Raw genomic sequence first — 19,022 nt, forward strand, 5'->3', positions numbered from 1 at the left:
ATCTGCAGATATAGGGTTAAGCCCCCAGGCCGATCGACAAGGCCTCTCCGTCACTGGGGGTCCCTAATATTAGGTATGGGTCCGGGGTGCAGGACCCCATAATGTCGGCACAGGTCGGCTACCCCAGGTCAGCACACAGGTGAGAGTTAATAGGGTTAATAAGAAGCACAGAAGTGCTATGTGAGTGGTGTGATTAAAATAATACAAAAATATATACAAAGTGATAGGGAAACTCATAAGTGTTAATAAAGTGTTAGGGTGTGCCGACCTGAAGCAGCCCAGCGATACCGACACAGGGGCCACCACACCCCACACCCACCCCATAAATAATTCCAAATATGTCTGGGTTGAATTCCCAGTGTAAGGCCACATGGTAATGGCTCCTACAGCATCTGAGAGCCAGCTTACCTGGAGATACCCCTAGCTTCTCCTATAGCACTCTGGAGTCAGCAATCCATTATTTATGGGGTGGGTGTGGGGTGTGGTGGCCCCTGTGTCGGTATCGCTGGGCTGCTTCAGGTCGGCACACCCTAACACTTTATTAACACTTATGAGTTTCCCTATCACTTTGTATATATTTTTGTATTATTTTAATCACACCACTCACATAGCACTTCTGTGCTTCTTATTAACCCTATTAACTCTCACCTGTGTGCTGACCTGGGGTAGCCGACCTGTGCCGACATTATGGGGTCCTGCACCCCGGACCCATACCTAATATTAGGGACCCCCAGTGACGGAGAGGCCTTGTCGATCGGCCTGGGGGCTTAACCCTATATCTGCAGATATACGCAACCAAGATCTCCGTATTATCTGACTATTATGTAGGAATATTATTCACTCAGTGTGCATTAGGGAACCATTGTTTTTTCCTTCACAGAATTACCCCTCCCTTTTAGCACCTGAGTGACATCACTATCTGATTGAGCAGTTCACCATTTTTTTGCATTGTATTGAGAGGCATGAACGGGTCAGCATTAGGAGGGATTGCTGACTCTAGACTGCCATAAGGGGAAGTCAGGGGTATCCCCAGGTAAGCTGGCTCTCAGATGCTGTAGGAGCCATTACCATGTGGCCTTACACTGGGAATTCAACCCAGACATATTTGGAATTATTTATGGGGTGGGTGTGGGGTGTGGTGGCCCCTGTGTCGGTATCGCTGGGCTGCTTCAGGTCGGCACACCCTAACACTTTATTAACACTTATGAGTTTCCCTATCACTTTGTATATATTTTTGTATTATTTTAATCACACCACTCACATAGCACTTCTGTGCTTCTTATTAACCCTATTAACTCTCACCTGTGTGCTGACCTGGGGTAGCCGACCTGTGCCGACATTATGGGGTCCTGCACCCCGGACCCATACCTAATATTAGGGACCCCCAGTGACGGAGAGGCCTTGTCGATCGGCCTGGGGGCTTAACCCTATATCTGCAGATATACGCAACCAAGATCTCCGTATTATCTGACTATTATGTAGGAATATTATTCACTCAGTGTGCATTAGGGAACCATTGTTTTTTCCTTCACAGAATTACCCCTCCCTTTTAGCACCTGAGTGACATCACTATCTGATTGAGCAGTTCACCATTTTTTTGCATTGTATTGAGAGGCATGAACGGGTCAGCATTAGGAGGGATTGCTGACTCTAGACTGCCATAAGGGGAAGTCAGGGGTATCCCCAGGTAAGCTGGCTCTCAGATGCTGTAGGAGCCATTACCATGTGGCCTTACACTGGGAATTCAACCCAGACATATTTGGAATTATTTATGGGGTGGGTGTGGGGTGTGGTGGCCCCTGTGTCGGTATCGCTGGGCTGCTTCAGGTCGGCACACCCTAACACTTTATTAACACTTATGAGTTTCCCTATCACTTTGTATATATTTTTGTATTATTTTAATCACACCACTCACATAGCACTTCTGTGCTTCTTATTAACCCTATTAACTCTCACCTGTGTGCTGACCTGGGGTAGCCGACCTGTGCCGACATTATGGGGTCCTGCACCCCGGACCCATACCTAATATTAGGGACCCCCAGTGACGGAGAGGCCTTGTCGATCGGCCTGGGGGCTTAACCCTATATCTGCAGATATACGCAACCAAGATCTCCGTATTATCTGACTATTATGTAGGAATATTATTCACTCAGTGTGCATTAGGGAACCATTGTTTTTTCCTTCACAGAATTACCCCTCCCTTTTAGCACCTGAGTGACATCACTATCTGATTGAGCAGTTCACCATTTTTTTGCATTGTATTGAGAGGCATGAACGGGTCAGCATTAGGAGGGATTGCTGACTCTAGACTGCCATAAGGGGAAGTCAGGGGTATCCCCAGGTAAGCTGGCTCTCAGATGCTGTAGGAGCCATTACCATGTGGCCTTACACTGGGAATTCAACCCAGACATATTTGGAATTATTTATGGGGTGGGTGTGGGGTGTGGTGGCCCCTGTGTCGGTATCGCTGGGCTGCTTCAGGTCGGCACACCCTAACACTTTATTAACACTTATGAGTTTCCCTATCACTTTGTATATATTTTTGTATTATTTTAATCACACCACTCACATAGCACTTCTGTGCTTCTTATTAACCCTATTAACTCTCACCTGTGTGCTGACCTGGGGTAGCCGACCTGTGCCGACATTATGGGGTCCTGCACCCCGGACCCATACCTAATATTAGGGACCCCCAGTGACGGAGAGGCCTTGTCGATCGGCCTGGGGGCTTAACCCTATATCTGCAGATATACGCAACCAAGATCTCCGTATTATCTGACTATTATGTAGGAATATTATTCACTCAGTGTGCATTAGGGAACCATTGTTTTTTCCTTCACAGAATTACCCCTCCCTTTTAGCACCTGAGTGATTTGAGTTTAGTAGATTCCCGAGATGACACTTTGAAGAAAAAACACCATCTCGGTCAAAATCGGGAGCTTAGTAAATATACCCCAATATATACAGAAAAATGCAGAATACTTTTCCAGGGCCGGCACCCTCGACAAAACCATCCAGCAAGATGGCTGCAAAGCTCACACAAGCCTTGTGAGCCACGCCTAGCCACTCATTAAGGTTCCCTGATAAGCCAATCCTGACAAATCACAAAAACCTAGCAACAGTTGACACAGGGCCTGATTAAGCTAAAAATCTTTAATTATATGTCAAAAATTGACCACAGATTCAATTATTGTTTCCTGATACAAATTGTATTTTTTTTATTCTATAGAAACATATAGTGACAATAATATGAAATTGTACATTAAATATAGTCATCAAACTCGTTGTTTTCCAGATCATGCCCCCTTCCAGTCATTTATCACCTCCTCCAGCAAACACATGTTCCGCAGCGCTTTCACAGAGAATATTTGGCCATTCACATCAGTCCCTGACCCCAGTGGTGTAACTACCACCCCCACAGCCACTGCGGAGGCTTGGAGGCGCCGGGCTATGGCGGCACTGCCGCTGATTCAGGCAGACTTACATGCGGACTAGCCGTTAGCATATCAAACTGCTAAATGTTCCTCCCAAAATGTCTCTGGGGCATTGTGGTGTGTGGCATAATGAATCTCAGGTGTTACGGAATGTGGCATAATGTGTAATGGGCATTACAGTGTGTGGCATAATATGTAATGGGCATTACAGTGTGTGGCATAATGTTTAAGGGCCAATATATGTATGGCAAAATGTGTAAGGGGCATTACTATAATGAGGAAAAATTACAAATAATGTAAAGAGCATGAATCAGGATTATTTTTCCTGTGATGGGAATGCAGGTTGGAAAACTGGGGTATAAGGTAGTCTTTTCCTGCAATGCCACGCTCCTTGCAGTGAAGCCATGCCTCGTGTTGTGTGGCGCCTGTGGCGCGTGCAAATTCTTTACTTTCCTATTTCTTTACTTTCCTAATTGGGGGGAAGGGGGTACCAGAAAATGGCTTGGGGGAGAAAAATTTCTAGTTACGCCACTGCCTGCCCCAATGCAGCTTCCAATATATATTCCCTACAACACACACATGCACAAAGCTTTTCCAGACACTTTCTCCATCTTAATATCCTTTAGGCAAACCCCATCATTAAATACAGTACTCCAAACATAACCGCTGTAACAATATGATCCAGAACCTCTCAGAAAAAATATATTCCAAACCCACTCCCCATAATAATATGATCAACACCATCCCCTTCAGGCAAATTACGCTTCAGACCCCCATCATCATAATAATATGCACCTCACACACCAGCCCCCCAGTAATACTATGCTCGCAGACCCTCCACTCCCCCAGACAACCCCTCTGCCCCTGTTATATGCTTCAGATCCCTATAGTAATATGCTCCAGTCATATCTCCCTATGCTCCCAGATGCCTTCTCCCATGATAATATTGTTCCAGACAGTCTCCAGTATAGATCCCAGATCCTGCTCTCCCCCCCATAATATGTTGCACCAGACAACCCTCACTTCCCCAGTAATAATATTGTCCAGCTCCCCTTCCCCTCCCTCAATAATATGCAGACAAGACATCCCCCACCCTGGGTCTGCATAATAATAAGGTGCTACCTAAAGGACTGCGGTCAGGACTGTGACACAGCCAACCTCAGATAGTCTCAGGACACACACACCAGGTACGACAGGCAATCAGCCTATAGGCTAATCAGACCCTGGGCAAGATTTACTAAAGGGAAAATGTGGTAAAACCCCCGTTATACCGCATTTTCATATGTACTAGCACCCGACCGCCGCGTTTTCGCCCCATAGGGTATCGCCATCTTTTTATGGCGATACCCTATAGAAGCCTATGGGATTCTTACCACCGGCGCCGCACCCTGTCGCATCCCTCCACCGCCCAGCGCCGCTCACGAGGACCCTCCTCCCCTTGCATACCTGTGTGCTGCTGCTGGTGCGGCCCCCCCCCCCCCTCCTTCTCCCCCACAGCACAGCCTTGTCTCATTCCGGCTGCAGGGGGGAGGAGCCCGGGGACTCCCGGTGCATGTCACCTCCCAGGTCTGGGAGGTGACGGAGACCCCCACTGACCCCCTCTAATGCCCACAGACCACCGCAGACATCATCGCGGGGGGCCTCCTATACCGCATTAAGATACTAATCGCATATGTTAGTACATATGCGATTAGTATCGCTGTGGTAGTTGGGGAGGGGCGGCGATGTCTTATAGTACATCCCGCCCCCTGTGAGGCACCGCGCTCTGCTGCTGAAAATGGCACCCTGATGGCCCACTCAGTGTCCTGGAATGCCTACTTCTCTGTCATCTCCAGCAAGCAGGACACAAGCAGGACGGAAGACGCTACAGCTCAGGCAGTGCTCAGCAGCCATGATGACTTAATCGCTGTCTGCAGCAGTGAGTGGGTGAGTGGCACAGACAATTGCGGTGCCGGTGTTAGACACAGCCGCACTGCCGCATGATCGCACAGTAAAAAGAAAGAAGAAAAGAAAACTATTTAAATCTACTGTGCCGGTGCTGCAACTCACCCCCCCCCCCCCCCCCCCCTACAGGACCAAGCGCTCCAAGCTGCAGCCTGATCAGCCTATTGGTTGATCAGGCCCTGTGTTGACAAAGTCTATACCAATTGCAAAAACTAAGGATTCTTACATAGCCTTGTGCCTATACGGCTCTCGTCTTATTTTATTATTACTTACTGACACTGCAGTAATGTTACTGAATAATGACTGTTTTCGATCTCTGCTTTTATCTTTCCAGCTGAATTAGAGAAGACATCTATAAACAAAACATTGGAAGGTTGGTAAAACATTCTTCTTAAATAATTACAGCGCTAAAACATATCTATAACATAAATATAACACTGGGCCCGATTCATAAATGGACATTGCTACATGTGTATGCAGTGGCTTCAGAAGGGGGGGGGTGCAGCTCACTCCTGGGTGTCACCCGCCGAGGGGTGACACCAAAATGTCGGCTACTGCTCAGTGACAGGAGCCGAGTGCGGTATTGTTACATTATGTGCAGCATTCGGCTCCTGTCACTGTGCAAGAGCCTGTACTGCGGGCACAACAGTCCCTGGGAGGCGGCCCGCACCTCCCAAACCCCCAAGTGACTAAAAAAATGGGTGTTGACACGTGAAGCCCAGCCCCCATTGATCCTCTTCCTGTAAAGCACCACCCCCTTTTCGGACCCCAAAGTGACAAAAAACAGCTGCCAAGACGCGAAGCCCTGCCCCTCAGATGAAGCCCCACCCCTTCCTGTGAATCCCCACCCCTTTTTGCACCGGGTGTCCAGGATGTAAGTGACGCCTCTGCGTGTATGTGTTCTATGTGTGTTCTATGTGTGTGTCTCTGTGTGTGTATATATATATATATATATATATTAGAGATGAGCGGGTTCGGTTTCTTTGAATCCGAACCCGCACGAACTTCACATTTTTTTTCACGGGTCCGAGCGACTCGGATCTTCCCGCCTTGCTCGGTTAACCCGAGCGCGCCCGAACGTCATCATGACGCTGTCGGATTCTCGCGAGACTCGGATTCTATATAAGGAGCCGCGCGTCGCCGCCATTTTCACTCGTGCATTGAGATTGATAGGGAGAGGACGTGTCTAGCGTCCTCTCCATTAGAATAGAGATAGATAGATTAGATAGAGAGAGATTGTGCAGAGTCGCAGACAGAGTTAGTTTACCACAGTCAGTGACCAGTGCAGTTGCTAACTTTTATTTAATATAATATATCCGTTCACTTCTCTCTGCTATATCCGTTCTCTGCCTGAAAAAAAAAACGATCAGTCACACAGTGTGACTCAGTCTGTGTGCACTCAGCTCAGCCCAGTGTGCTGCACAGTCATCAATGTATAAATTAAAAGCTTATAATTAATTGTGGGGGAGACTGGGGAGCACTGCAGGTTGTTAGCAGGAGCCAGGAGTACAATTATATTAATTAACAGTGCACACTTTTGCTGCAGGAGTGGTGACCAGTGCCTGACCACCAGTATAGTATTGTTGTATACTACTAATATCTCTTTAAATATCAACCAGTCTATATTAGCAGCAGACACAGTACAGTGCGGTAGTTCACGGCTGTGGCTACCTCTGTGTCGGCACACGGCAGGCAGTCCGTCCGACCAGAATTGTATTATTTATTATATACCTACCACCTAACCGTGGTTTTTTTTTCATTCTTTATACCGTCATAGTGTCATCCTAATTGTTACGAGTATACTACTATCTCTTTATCAACCAGTGTACAGTGCGGTAGTTCACGGCTGTGGCTACCTCTGTGTCGGCACACGGCAGGCAGTCCGTCCGACCAGAATTGTATTATTTATTATATACCTACCACCTAACCGTGGTTTTTTTTTCATTCTTTATACCGTCATAGTGTCATCCTAATTGTTACGAGTATACTACTATCTCTTTATCAACCAGTGTACAGTGCGGTAGTTCACGGCTGTGGCTACCTCTGTGTCGGCACACGGCAGGCAGTCCGTCCGACCAGAATTGTATTATTTATTATATACCTACCACCTAACCGTGGTTTTTTTTTCATTCTTTATACCGTCATAGTGTCATCCTAATTGTTACGAGTATACTACTATCTCTTTATCAACCAGTGTACAGTGCGGTAGTTCACGGCTGTGGCTACCTCTGTGTCGGCACACGGCAGGCAGTCCGTCCGACCAGAATTGTATTATTTATTATATACCTACCACCTAACCGTGGTTTTTTTTTCATTCTTTATACCGTCATAGTGTCATCCTAATTGTTACGAGTATACTACTATCTCTTTATCAACCAGTGTACAGTGCGGTAGTTCACGGCTGTGGCTACCTCTGTGTCGGCACACGGCAGGCAGTCCGTCCGACCAGAATTGTATTATTTATTATATACCTACCACCTAACCGTGGTTTTTTTTTCATTCTTTATACCGTCATAGTGTCATCCTAATTGTTACGAGTATACTACTATCTCTTTATCAACCAGTGTACAGTGCGGTAGTTCACGGCTGTGGCTACCTCTGTGTCGGCACACGGCAGGCAGTCCGTCCGACCAGAATTGTATTATTTATTATATACCTACCACCTAACCGTGGTTTTTTTTTCATTCTTTATACCGTCATAGTGTCATCCTAATTGTTACGAGTATACTACTATCTCTTTATCAACCAGTGTACAGTGCGGTAGTTCACGGCTGTGGCTACCTCTGTGTCGGCACACGGCAGGCAGTCCGTCCGACCAGAATTGTATTATTTATTATATACCTACCACCTAACCGTGGTTTTTTTTTCATTCTTTATACCGTCATAGTGTCATCCTAATTGTTACGAGTATACTACTATCTCTTTATCAACCAGTGTACAGTGCGGTAGTTCACGGCTGTGGCTACCTCTGTGTCGGCACACGGCAGGCAGTCCGTCCGACCAGAATTGTATTATTTATTATATACCTACCACCTAACCGTGGTTTTTTTTTCATTCTTTATACCGTCATAGTGTCATCCTAATTGTTACGAGTATACTACCATCTCTTTATCAACCAGTGTACAGTGCGGTAGTTCACGGCTGTGGCTACCTCTGTGTCGGCACACGGCAGGCAGTCCGTCCGACCAGAATTGTATTATTTATTATATACCTACCACCTAACCGTGGTTTTTTTTTCATTCTTTATACCGTCATAGTGTCATCCTAATTGTTACGAGTATACTACTATCTCTTTATCAACCAGTGTACAGTGCGGTAGTTCACGGCTGTGGCTACCTCTGTGTCGGCACACGGCAGGCAGTCCGTCCGACCAGAATTGTATTATTTATTATATACCTACCACCTAACCGTGGTTTTTTTTTCATTCTTTATACCGTCATAGTGTCATCCTAATTGTTACGAGTATACTACTATCTCTTTATCAACCAGTGTACAGTGCGGTAGTTCACGGCTGTGGCTACCTCTGTGTCGGCACACGGCAGGCAGTCCGTCCGACCAGAATTGTATTATTTATTATATACCTACCACCTAACCGTGGTTTTTTTTTCATTCTTTATACCGTCATAGTGTCATCCTAATTGTTACGAGTATACTACTATCTCTTTATCAACCAGTGTACAGTGCGGTAGTTCACGGCTGTGGCTACCTCTGTGTCGGCACACGGCAGGCAGTCCGTCCGACCAGAATTGTATTATTTATTATATACCTACCACCTAACCGTGGTTTTTTTTTCATTCTTTATACCGTCATAGTGTCATCCTAATTGTTACGAGTATACTACTATCTCTTTATCAACCAGTGTACAGTGCGGTAGTTCACGGCTGTGGCTACCTCTGTGTCGGCACACGGCAGGCAGTCCGTCCGACCAGAATTGTATTATTTATTATATACCTACCACCTAACCGTGGTTTTTTTTTCATTCTTTATACCGTCATAGTGTCATCCTAATTGTTACGAGTATACTACTATCTCTTTATCAACCAGTGTACAGTGCGGTAGTTCACGGCTGTGGCTACCTCTGTGTCGGCACACGGCAGGCAGTCCGTCCGACCAGAATTGTATTATTTATTATATACCTACCACCTAACCGTGGTTTTTTTTTCATTCTTTATACCGTCATAGTGTCATCCTAATTGTTACGAGTATACTACTATCTCTTTATCAACCAGTGTACAGTGCGGTAGTTCACGGCTGTGGCTACCTCTGTGTCGGCACACGGCAGGCAGTCCGTCCGACCAGAATTGTATTATTTATTATATACCTACCACCTAACCGTGGTTTTTTTTTCATTCTTTATACCGTCATAGTGTCATCCTAATTGTTACGAGTATACTACTATCTCTTTATCAACCAGTGTACAGTGCGGTAGTTCACGGCTGTGGCTACCTCTGTGTCGGCACACGGCAGGCAGTCCGTCCGACCAGAATTGTATTATTTATTATATACCTACCACCTAACCGTGGTTTTTTTTTCATTCTTTATACCGTCATAGTGTCATCCTAATTGTTACGAGTATACTACTATCTCTTTATCAACCAGTGTACAGTGCGGTAGTTCACGGCTGTGGCTACCTCTGTGTCGGCACACGGCAGGCAGTCCGTCCGACCAGAATTGTATTATTTATTATATACCTACCACCTAACCGTGGTTTTTTTTTCATTCTTTATACCGTCATAGTGTCATCCTAATTGTTACGAGTATACTACTATCTCTTTATCAACCAGTGTACAGTGCGGTAGTTCACGGCTGTGGCTACCTCTGTGTCGGCACACGGCAGGCAGTCCGTCCGACCAGAATTGTATTATTTATTATATACCTACCACCTAACCGTGGTTTTTTTTTCATTCTTTATACCGTCATAGTGTCATCCTAATTGTTACGAGTATACTACTATCTCTTTATCAACCAGTGTACAGTGCGGTAGTTCACGGCTGTGTCACGGCTGTGGCTACCTCTGTGTCGGCACACGGCAGGCAGTCCGTCCGACCAGAATTGTATTATTTATTATATACCTACCACCTAACCGTGTTTTTTTTTTCATTCTTTATACCGTCATAGTGTCATCCTAATTGTTACGAGTATACTACTATCTCTTTATCAACCAGTGTACAGTGCGGTAGTTCACGGCTCAACAAAAAAGTTGAGGTTCCAAAATTAGGGAATGATCAAGATCCACTTCCACCTCGTGCTGAAGCTGCTGCCACTAGTCATGGCCGAGACGATGAAATGCCAGCAACGTCGTCTGCCAAGGCCGATGCCCAATGTCATAGTACAGAGCATGTCAAATCCAAAACACCAAATATCAGAAAAAAAAAGACTCCAAAACCTAAAATAAAATTGTCGGAGGAGAAGCGTAAACTTGCCAATATGCCATTTACCACACGGAGTGGCAAGGAACGGCTGAGGCCCTGGCCTATGTTCATGGCTAGTGGTTCAGCTTCACATGAGGATGGAAGCACTCAGCCTCTCGCTAGAAAAATGAAACGACTCAAGCTGGCAAAAGCACAGCAAAGAACTGTGCGTTCTTCGAAATCCCAAATCCACAAGGAGAGTCCAATTGTGTCGGTTGCGATGCCTGACCTTCCCAACACTGGATGTGAAGAGCATGCGCCTTCCACCATTTGCACGCCCCCTGCAAGTGCTGGAAGGAGCACCCGCAGTCCAGTTCCTGATAGTGAGATTGAAGATGTCAGTGTTGAAGTCCACCAGGATGCGGAGGATATGGGTGTTGCTGGCGCTGGGGAGGAAATTGACCAGGAGGATTCTGATGGTGAGGTGGTTTGTTTAAGTCAGGCACCCGGGGAGACACCTGTTGTCCGTGGGAGGAATATGGCCGTTGACATGCCAGGAGAAAATACCAAAAAAATCAGCTCTTCGGTGTGGAGGTATTTCACCAGAAATGCGGACAACAGGTGTCAAGCCGTGTGCTCCCTTTGTCAAGCTGTAATAAGTAGGGGTAAGGACGTTAACCACCTCGGAACATCCTCCCTTATACGTCACCTGCAGCGCATTCATAATAAGTCAGTGACAAGTTCAAAAACTTTGGGTGACAGCGGAAGCACTCCACTGACCAGTAAATCCCTTCCTCTTGTAACCAAGCTCACGCAAACCACCCCACCAACTCCCTCAGTGTCAATTTCCTCCTTCCCCAGGAATGCCAATAGTCCTGCAGGCCATGTCACTGGCAATTCTGACGATTCCTCTCCTGCCTGGGATTCCTCCGATGCATCCTTGCGTGTAACGCCTACTGCTGCTGGCGCTGCTGTTGTTGCTGCTGGGAGTCGATGGTCATCCCAGAGGGGAAGTCGTAAGCCCGCTTGTACTACTTCCAGTAAGCAATTGACTGTTCAACAGTCCTTTGCGAGGAAGATGAAATATCACAGCAGTCATCCTGCTGCAAAGCGGATAACTGAGGCCTTGACAACTATGTTGGTGTTAGACGTGCGTCCGGTATCCGCCGTTAGTTCACAGGGAACTAGACATTTTATTGAGGCAGTGTGCCCCCGTTACCAAATACCATCTAGGTTCCACTTCTCTAGGCAGGCGATACCGAAAATGTACACGGACCTCAGAAAAAGACTCACCAGTGTCCTAAAAAATTCAGTTGTACCCAATGTCCACTTAACCACGGACATGTGGACAAGTGGAGCAGGGCAGGGTCAGGACTATATGACTGTGACAGCCCACTGGGTAGATGTATGGACTCCCGCCGCAAGAACAGCAGCGGCGGCACCAGTAGCAGCATCTCGCAAACGCCAACTCGTTCCTAGGCAGGCTACGCTTTGTATCACCGGTTTCCAGAATACGCACACAGCTGAAAACCTCTTACGGCAACTGAGGAAGATCATCGCGGAATGGCTTACCCCAATTGGACTCTCCTGTGGATTTGTGGCATCGGACAACGCCAGCAATATTGTGCGTGCATTAAATCTGGGCAAATTCCAGCACGTCCCATGTTTTGCACATACCTTGAATTTGGTGGTGCAGAATTTTTTAAAAAACGACAGGGGCGTGCAAGAGATGCTGGCGGTGGCCAGAAAAATTGCGGGACACTTTCGGCGTACAGGCAGCACGTACAGAAGACTGGAGCACCACCAAAAACGCCTGAACCTGCCCTGCCATCATCTGAAGCAGGAGGTGGTAACGAGGTGGAATTCAACCCTCTATATGCTTCAGAGGTTGGAGGAGCAGCAAAAGGCCATTCAAGCCTATACAACTGAGCACGATATAGGAGGTGGAATGCACCTGTCTCAAGCGCAGTGGAGAATGATTTCAACGTTGTGCAAGGTTCTGATGCCCTTTGAACTTGCCACACGTGAAGTCAGTTCAGACACTGCCAGCCTGAGTCAGGTCATTCCCCTCATCAGGCTTTTGCAGAAGAAGCTGGAGACATTGAAGGAGGAGCTAAGACAGAGCGATTCCGCTAGGCATGTGGGACTTGTGGATGGAGCCCTTAATTCGCTTAACAAGGATTCACGGGTGGTCAATATGTTAAAATCAGAGCACTACATTTTGGCCACCGTGCTCGATCCTAGATTTAAAACCTACCTTGGATCTCTCTTTCCGGCGCACACAAGTCTGCTGGGTTTCAAAGACCTGCTGGTGAGAAAATTGTCAAGTCAAGCGGAACGCGACCTGTCAACATCTCCTCCTTCACATTCTCCTGCAACTGGGGGTGCGAGGAAAAGGCTCAGAATTCCGAGCCCACCCGATGGCGGTGATGCAGGGCAGTCTGGAGCGACTGCTGATGCTGACATCTGGTCCGGACTGAAGGACCTGACAACCATTACGGACATGTCGTCTACTGTCACTGCATATGATTCTATCACCATTGATAGAATGGTGGAGGATTATATGAGTGACCGCATCCAAGTAGGCACGTCACACAGTCCGTACTTATACTGGCAGGAAAAAGAGGCAATTTGGAGGCCCTTGCACAAACTGGCTTTATTCTACCTAAGTTGCCCTCCCACAAGTGTGTACTCCGAAAGAGTGTTTAGTGCCGCCGCTCACCTTGTCAGCAATCGGCGTACGAGGTTACATCCAGAAAATGTGGAGAAGATGATGTTCATTAAAATGAATTATAATCAATTCCTCCGCGGAGACATTGACCAGCAGCAATTGCCTCCACAAAGTACACAGGGAGCTGACATGGTGGATTCCAGTGGGGACGAATTGATAATCTGTGAGGAGGGGGATGTACACGGTGATATATCGGAGGATGATGATGAGGTGGACATCTTGCCTCTGTAGAGCCAGTTTGTGCAAGGAGAGATTAATTGCTTCTTTTTGGGTGGGGGTCCAAACCAACCCGTCATTTCAGTCACAGTCGTGTGGCAGACCCTGTCACTGAAATGATGGGTTGGTTAAAGTGTGCATGTCCTGTTTTGTTTATAGTTACAACATAAGGGTGGGTGGGAAGGGCCCAAGGACAATTCCATCTTGCACCTCTTTTTTCTTTTATTTTTCTGTGCGTCATGTGCTGTTTGGGGAGGGTTTTTTGGAAGGGACATCCTGCGTGACACTGCAGTGCCACTCCTAGATGGGCCCGGTGTTTGTGTCGGCCACTAGGGTCGCTTATCTTTCTCACACAGTCAGCTACCTCATTGCGCCTCTTTTTTTCTTTGCGTCATGTGCTGTTTGGGGAGGGTTTTTTGGAAGGGACATCCTGCGTGACACTGCAGTGCCACTCCTAGATGGGCACGGTGTTTGTGTCGGCCACTAGGGTCGCTTATCTTTCTCACACAGTCAGCTACCTCATTGCGCCTCTTTTTTTCTTTGCGTCATGTGCTGTTTGGGGAGGGTTTTTTGGAAGGGACATCCTGCGTGACACTGCAGTGCCACTCCTAGATGGGCACGGTGTTTGTGTCGGCCACTAGGGTCGCTTATCTTTCTCACACAGTCAGCTACCTCATTGCGCCTCTTTTTTTCTTTGCGTCATGTGCTGTTTGGGGAGGGTTTTTTGGAAGGGACATCCTGCGTGACACTGCAGTGCCACTCCTAGATGGGCACGGTGTTTGTGTCGGCCACTAGGGTCGCTTATCTTTCTCACACAGTCAGCTACCTCATTGCGCCTCTTTTTTTCTTTGCGTCATGTGCTGTTTGGGGAGGGTTTTTTGGAAGGGACATCCTGCGTGACACTGCAGTGCCACTCCTAGATGGGCCCGGTGTTTGTGTCGGCCACTAGGGTCGCTTATCTTTCTCACACAGTCAGCTACCTCATTGCGCCTCTTTTTTTCTTTGCGTCATGTGCTGTTTGGGGAGGGTTTTTTGGAAGGGACATCCTGCGTGACACTGCAGTGCCACTCCTAGATGGGCACGGTGTTTGTGTCGGCCACTAGGGTCGCTTATCTTTCTCACACAGTCAGCTACCTCATTGCGCCTCTTTTTTTCTTTGCGTCATGTGCTGTTTGGGGAGGGTTTTTTGGAAGGGACATCCTGCGTGACACTGCAGTGCCACTCCTAGATGGGCACGGTGTTTGTGTCGGCCACTAGGGTCGCTAATCTTACTCACACAGCTACCTCGTTGCGCCTCTTTTTTTCTTTGCGTCATGTGCTGTTTGGGGAGGGTTTTTTGGAAGGGACATCCTGCGTGACACTGCAGTGCCACTCCTAGATGGGCCCGGTGTTTGTGTCGGCCACTAGGGTCGCTAATCTTACTCACACAGCTACCTCGTTGCGCCTCTTTTTTTCTTTGCGTCATGTGCTGTTTGGGGAGGGTTTTTTGGAAGGGACATCCTGCGTGACACTGCAGTGCCACTCCTAGATGGGCCCGGTGTTTGTGTCGGCCACTAGGGTCGCTAATCTTACTCACACAGCTACCTCGTTGCGCCTCTTTTTTTCTTTGCGTCATGTGCTGTTTGGGGAGGGTTTTTTGGAAGGGACATCCTGCGTGACACTGCAGTGCCACTCCTAGATGGGCACGGTGTTTGTGTCGGCCACTAGGGTCGCTTATCTTACTCACACAGCGACCTCGGTGCAAATTTTAGGACTAAAAATAATATTGTGAGGTGTGATGTGTTCAGAATAGGCTGAAAATGAGTGGAAATTATGTTTTTTGAGGTTAATAATACTTTGGGATTAAAATTACCCCCAAATTCTATGATTTAAGCTGTTTTTTAGGGTTTTTTGAAAAAAACACCCGAATCCAAAACACACCCGAATCCGACAAAAAAAAATCGGTGAGGTTTTGCCAAAACGCGGTCGAACCCAAAACACGGCCGCGGAACCGAACCCAAAACCAAAACACAAAACCCGAAAAATTTCCGGCGCTCATCTCTAATATATATATATATATATATGACATGTGTGTTCTATGTTTGTGTGTGTTCTGCGTGTGTGTATCTGTGTGTATTCTATGTGTGTGTTCTATGTGTGTATGTGTTCTATGTCTGTGTATCAGTGTGTGTACTATGTGTGTTGTATGTGTTTTATATGTGTTTATGTGTGTTCTATGTGTGTGTGTATCTGTGTGTGTTCTATGGGCCTAATTCAGACCCTGACGCAGATTAACAAAAATCACTAGGTATCGATTTTTGTTCATCTGCGCATTCGCATATGCCGGTACGCACATGTGCAAGGTCCTAAACTGCGTTCTCTGCAGATTGCAGTTTGAGACCTGGAGGGGGGCAGGAATGGGGTGTCGATGCCATGTTTTGTGGGTGTCGACGTTTAAGTGGCGCGGTCCGGACAACAGAGGCATGTCTGGACCGTTGCTGGGGCGAACATCACAAGCAGCCGCTGCGACCCAAAACATGGCGGGTAGCCGCCTGCCAGCGCAACTAGCCTGCGCAGTCAGGGAGCTACTTGCCGGGTGCGTAAAAGGGCCGGGTGCTCAAAGAGCCCGAGGCTGGTTTGCCTTAGGAGGGGGGACCCCACGCAAATTTTTTTTTACATTTAAACAATTTTTTTTTTTTTTTACAAGGTGCACAATGAAGCCCAGCACGGATCTTTCAGATCCGGCCGAGATTCATTATATTAAAGTCGGCAGTGTTTTACAAGTCACTCACGTAAAACACTGCCAAAAAAAACGAATGACATCGACATCGGAAAACCCGAAAATGCAGAATACGGCAGCTTAGTAAATTAGTCGTAATCAATTCAAAAAGTTGCAAATTTACACTTTCAATGTCATTTGTGATTGAACTTTGACCTCAAACGGGAAATTACGAATGTTAGTAAATTTACCCCTATGTGTGTGCATACTTGCCTACTTTTGAAAACTAGTTTCAGGGAGATTATACTTGTGAGTAGAATGCGCCGAGTTAAGTGTGGTGCGCAGCTGAGGGGGAGTGTCATGCTCCACCCAAAGGGCATGTATAGCTCCACCTACGGGGCGTATATTACCACTCAGGAATTTCTGGTACAGTGCAGAAAGACTATTTTCAAGAAAGATTAGAAATAAGACAAGGCTTCAGCCAACTGCGGCAGAACTACAAATCCCAGAAAGTCCGACCAGTCACCATATACATATTGGGGTTCTTAATGGTACCAAGAGTTGCAAAACCACTAGATGTCTGCTCCTCGGTATATAGGCATCAGACTATTTCAATGACATGTGTCAGTCACTCAGCTGTCTTGCTAGATGTTCTACAGCAGGTCTCCACTAAGTATAAGGGGCAAAAGGTGTGCATCTAAAAGGGGCACAATGCAGAAACCTTTAGGCAATAAATGAATAGTTAATAAAGGAACATGTATATTATGTCATAAGTACAAAGAAGTAAAATTAAAAATAAAAAGAACAGTAGTCGCGCAATATTGCATAAGGGGTCGATATACAGAGCTAGCGGGGGATTGTCATCACAAAGGACACGTGGACACTCGCTTAGGTTAGTATGGGGGTCATTCAGACCTTATAGCTGCTGTGCGTTTTAGCACAGCGGGCGATCAGGCCCTAACTGCGCATGCGTATGCACCGCAATGCGCACGGGTGTTGGACAACTACAACGGGGATCGCCGGTCAGCGACGGGATGGTGCGAAAAATCTGATCACATGGGCATTCGCAAGGTGATTGACAGGAAGAGGCCGTTTGTGGGTGGCAACTGAGTGATTACAGTGTCCGGAAAAACGCAGGCATGCCTAAGCGTTTTCAGGGAGGGTGTGCGACGTCAGCTCTGGCCCCGATCAGCCTAATACTATCACACTGGAGGAGAAAGTCCTGGGCTGCGCACAGACTACACAAAGTGGATTTTAGCAGCTCGGCATACACATAGGAACGCACACTTGCACGGCAAATATACACTCCCCTATACACTCCCCTTGGAGGCGGCAACTATCTGAATGCAGGACAGCAAAATTAGCAGCCCAGCAATCAGGTCTGAATGACCCCCTATGTTACTATGATTCACAGGACAAAATATTTGGCCATTCACATCAGTTCCTGCCCCAATGGAGCTCACAGTCTATATTCCCTACCACATGTACACACACACACACACACACACACACACACACACACACACATTCACATCAGTTCCTGCCCCAATGGAGCTCACAGTCTATATTCCCTACCACATGTACACACACACACACACACACACACACACACTCACTCACACACACATTCACATCAGTTCCTGCCCCAATGGAGCTCACAGTCTATATTCCCTACCACATGTACACACACACACACAACACACACACACACACACACACACACACACACACACATTCACATCAGTTCCTGCCCCAATGGAGCTCACAGTCTATATTCCCTACCACATGTACACACACACACACACACACACACACACACACACACACATTCACATCAGTTCCTGCCCCAATGGAGCTCACAGTCTATATTCCCTACCACATGTACACACACACACACACACACACTCACACACACATTCACATCAGTTCCTGCCCCAATGGAGCTCACAGTCTATATTCCCTACCACATGTACACACACACACACACACACACACACACACACACACACACACACACACACACACATTCACATCAGTTCCTGCCCCAATGGAGCTCACAGTCTATATTCCCTACCACATGTACACACACACAAACACACACACACACACACACACACACACACACACACACACATCAGTTCCTGCCCCAATGGAGCTCACAGTCTATATTCCCTACCACATGTACACACACACACACACACACACATTCACATCAGTTCCTGCCCCAATGGAGCTCACAGTCTATATTCCCTACCACATGTACACACACACACACACACACACACACACACACACACACACACACACACACACACATTCACATCAGTTCCTGCCCCAATGGAGCTCACAGTCTATATTCCCTACCACATGTACACACACACACACACACACACACACACACACACATTCACATCAGTTCCTGCCCCAAAGGAGCTCACAGTCTATATTCCCTACCACATGTACACACACACACACACACACACACACACACACACACACACACACACATTCACATCAGTTCCTGCCCCAATGGAGCTCACAGTCTATATTCCCTACCACATGTACACACACACAAACACACACACACACACACACACACACATCAGTTCCTGCCCCAATGGAGCTCACAGTCTATATTCCCTACCACA

The 19,022-nt window shown here is 47.1% G+C and overlaps 1 protein-coding gene across 1 annotated transcript in view; it reads left to right on the forward strand.

Annotated features, from left to right (window-relative positions):
• Positions 1 to 19,022, forward strand: part of LOC135054727 (NACHT, LRR and PYD domains-containing protein 3-like) — a 268,241-nt gene that overhangs the window by 21,074 nt on the left and 228,145 nt on the right. Inside the window, exon 4 of the mRNA XM_063958023.1 lies at positions 5,713 to 5,751. Within this exon, the coding sequence (XP_063814093.1) occupies positions 5,713 to 5,751 (39 nt within the window). The remainder of the gene's footprint in view (positions 1 to 5,712; positions 5,752 to 19,022) is intronic.

This window comes from Pseudophryne corroboree, chromosome 3, assembly GCF_028390025.1.
Source record: "Pseudophryne corroboree isolate aPseCor3 chromosome 3, aPseCor3.hap2, whole genome shotgun sequence".
In the NCBI taxonomy this organism is placed as follows: Eukaryota; Metazoa; Chordata; class Amphibia; order Anura; family Myobatrachidae; genus Pseudophryne; species Pseudophryne corroboree.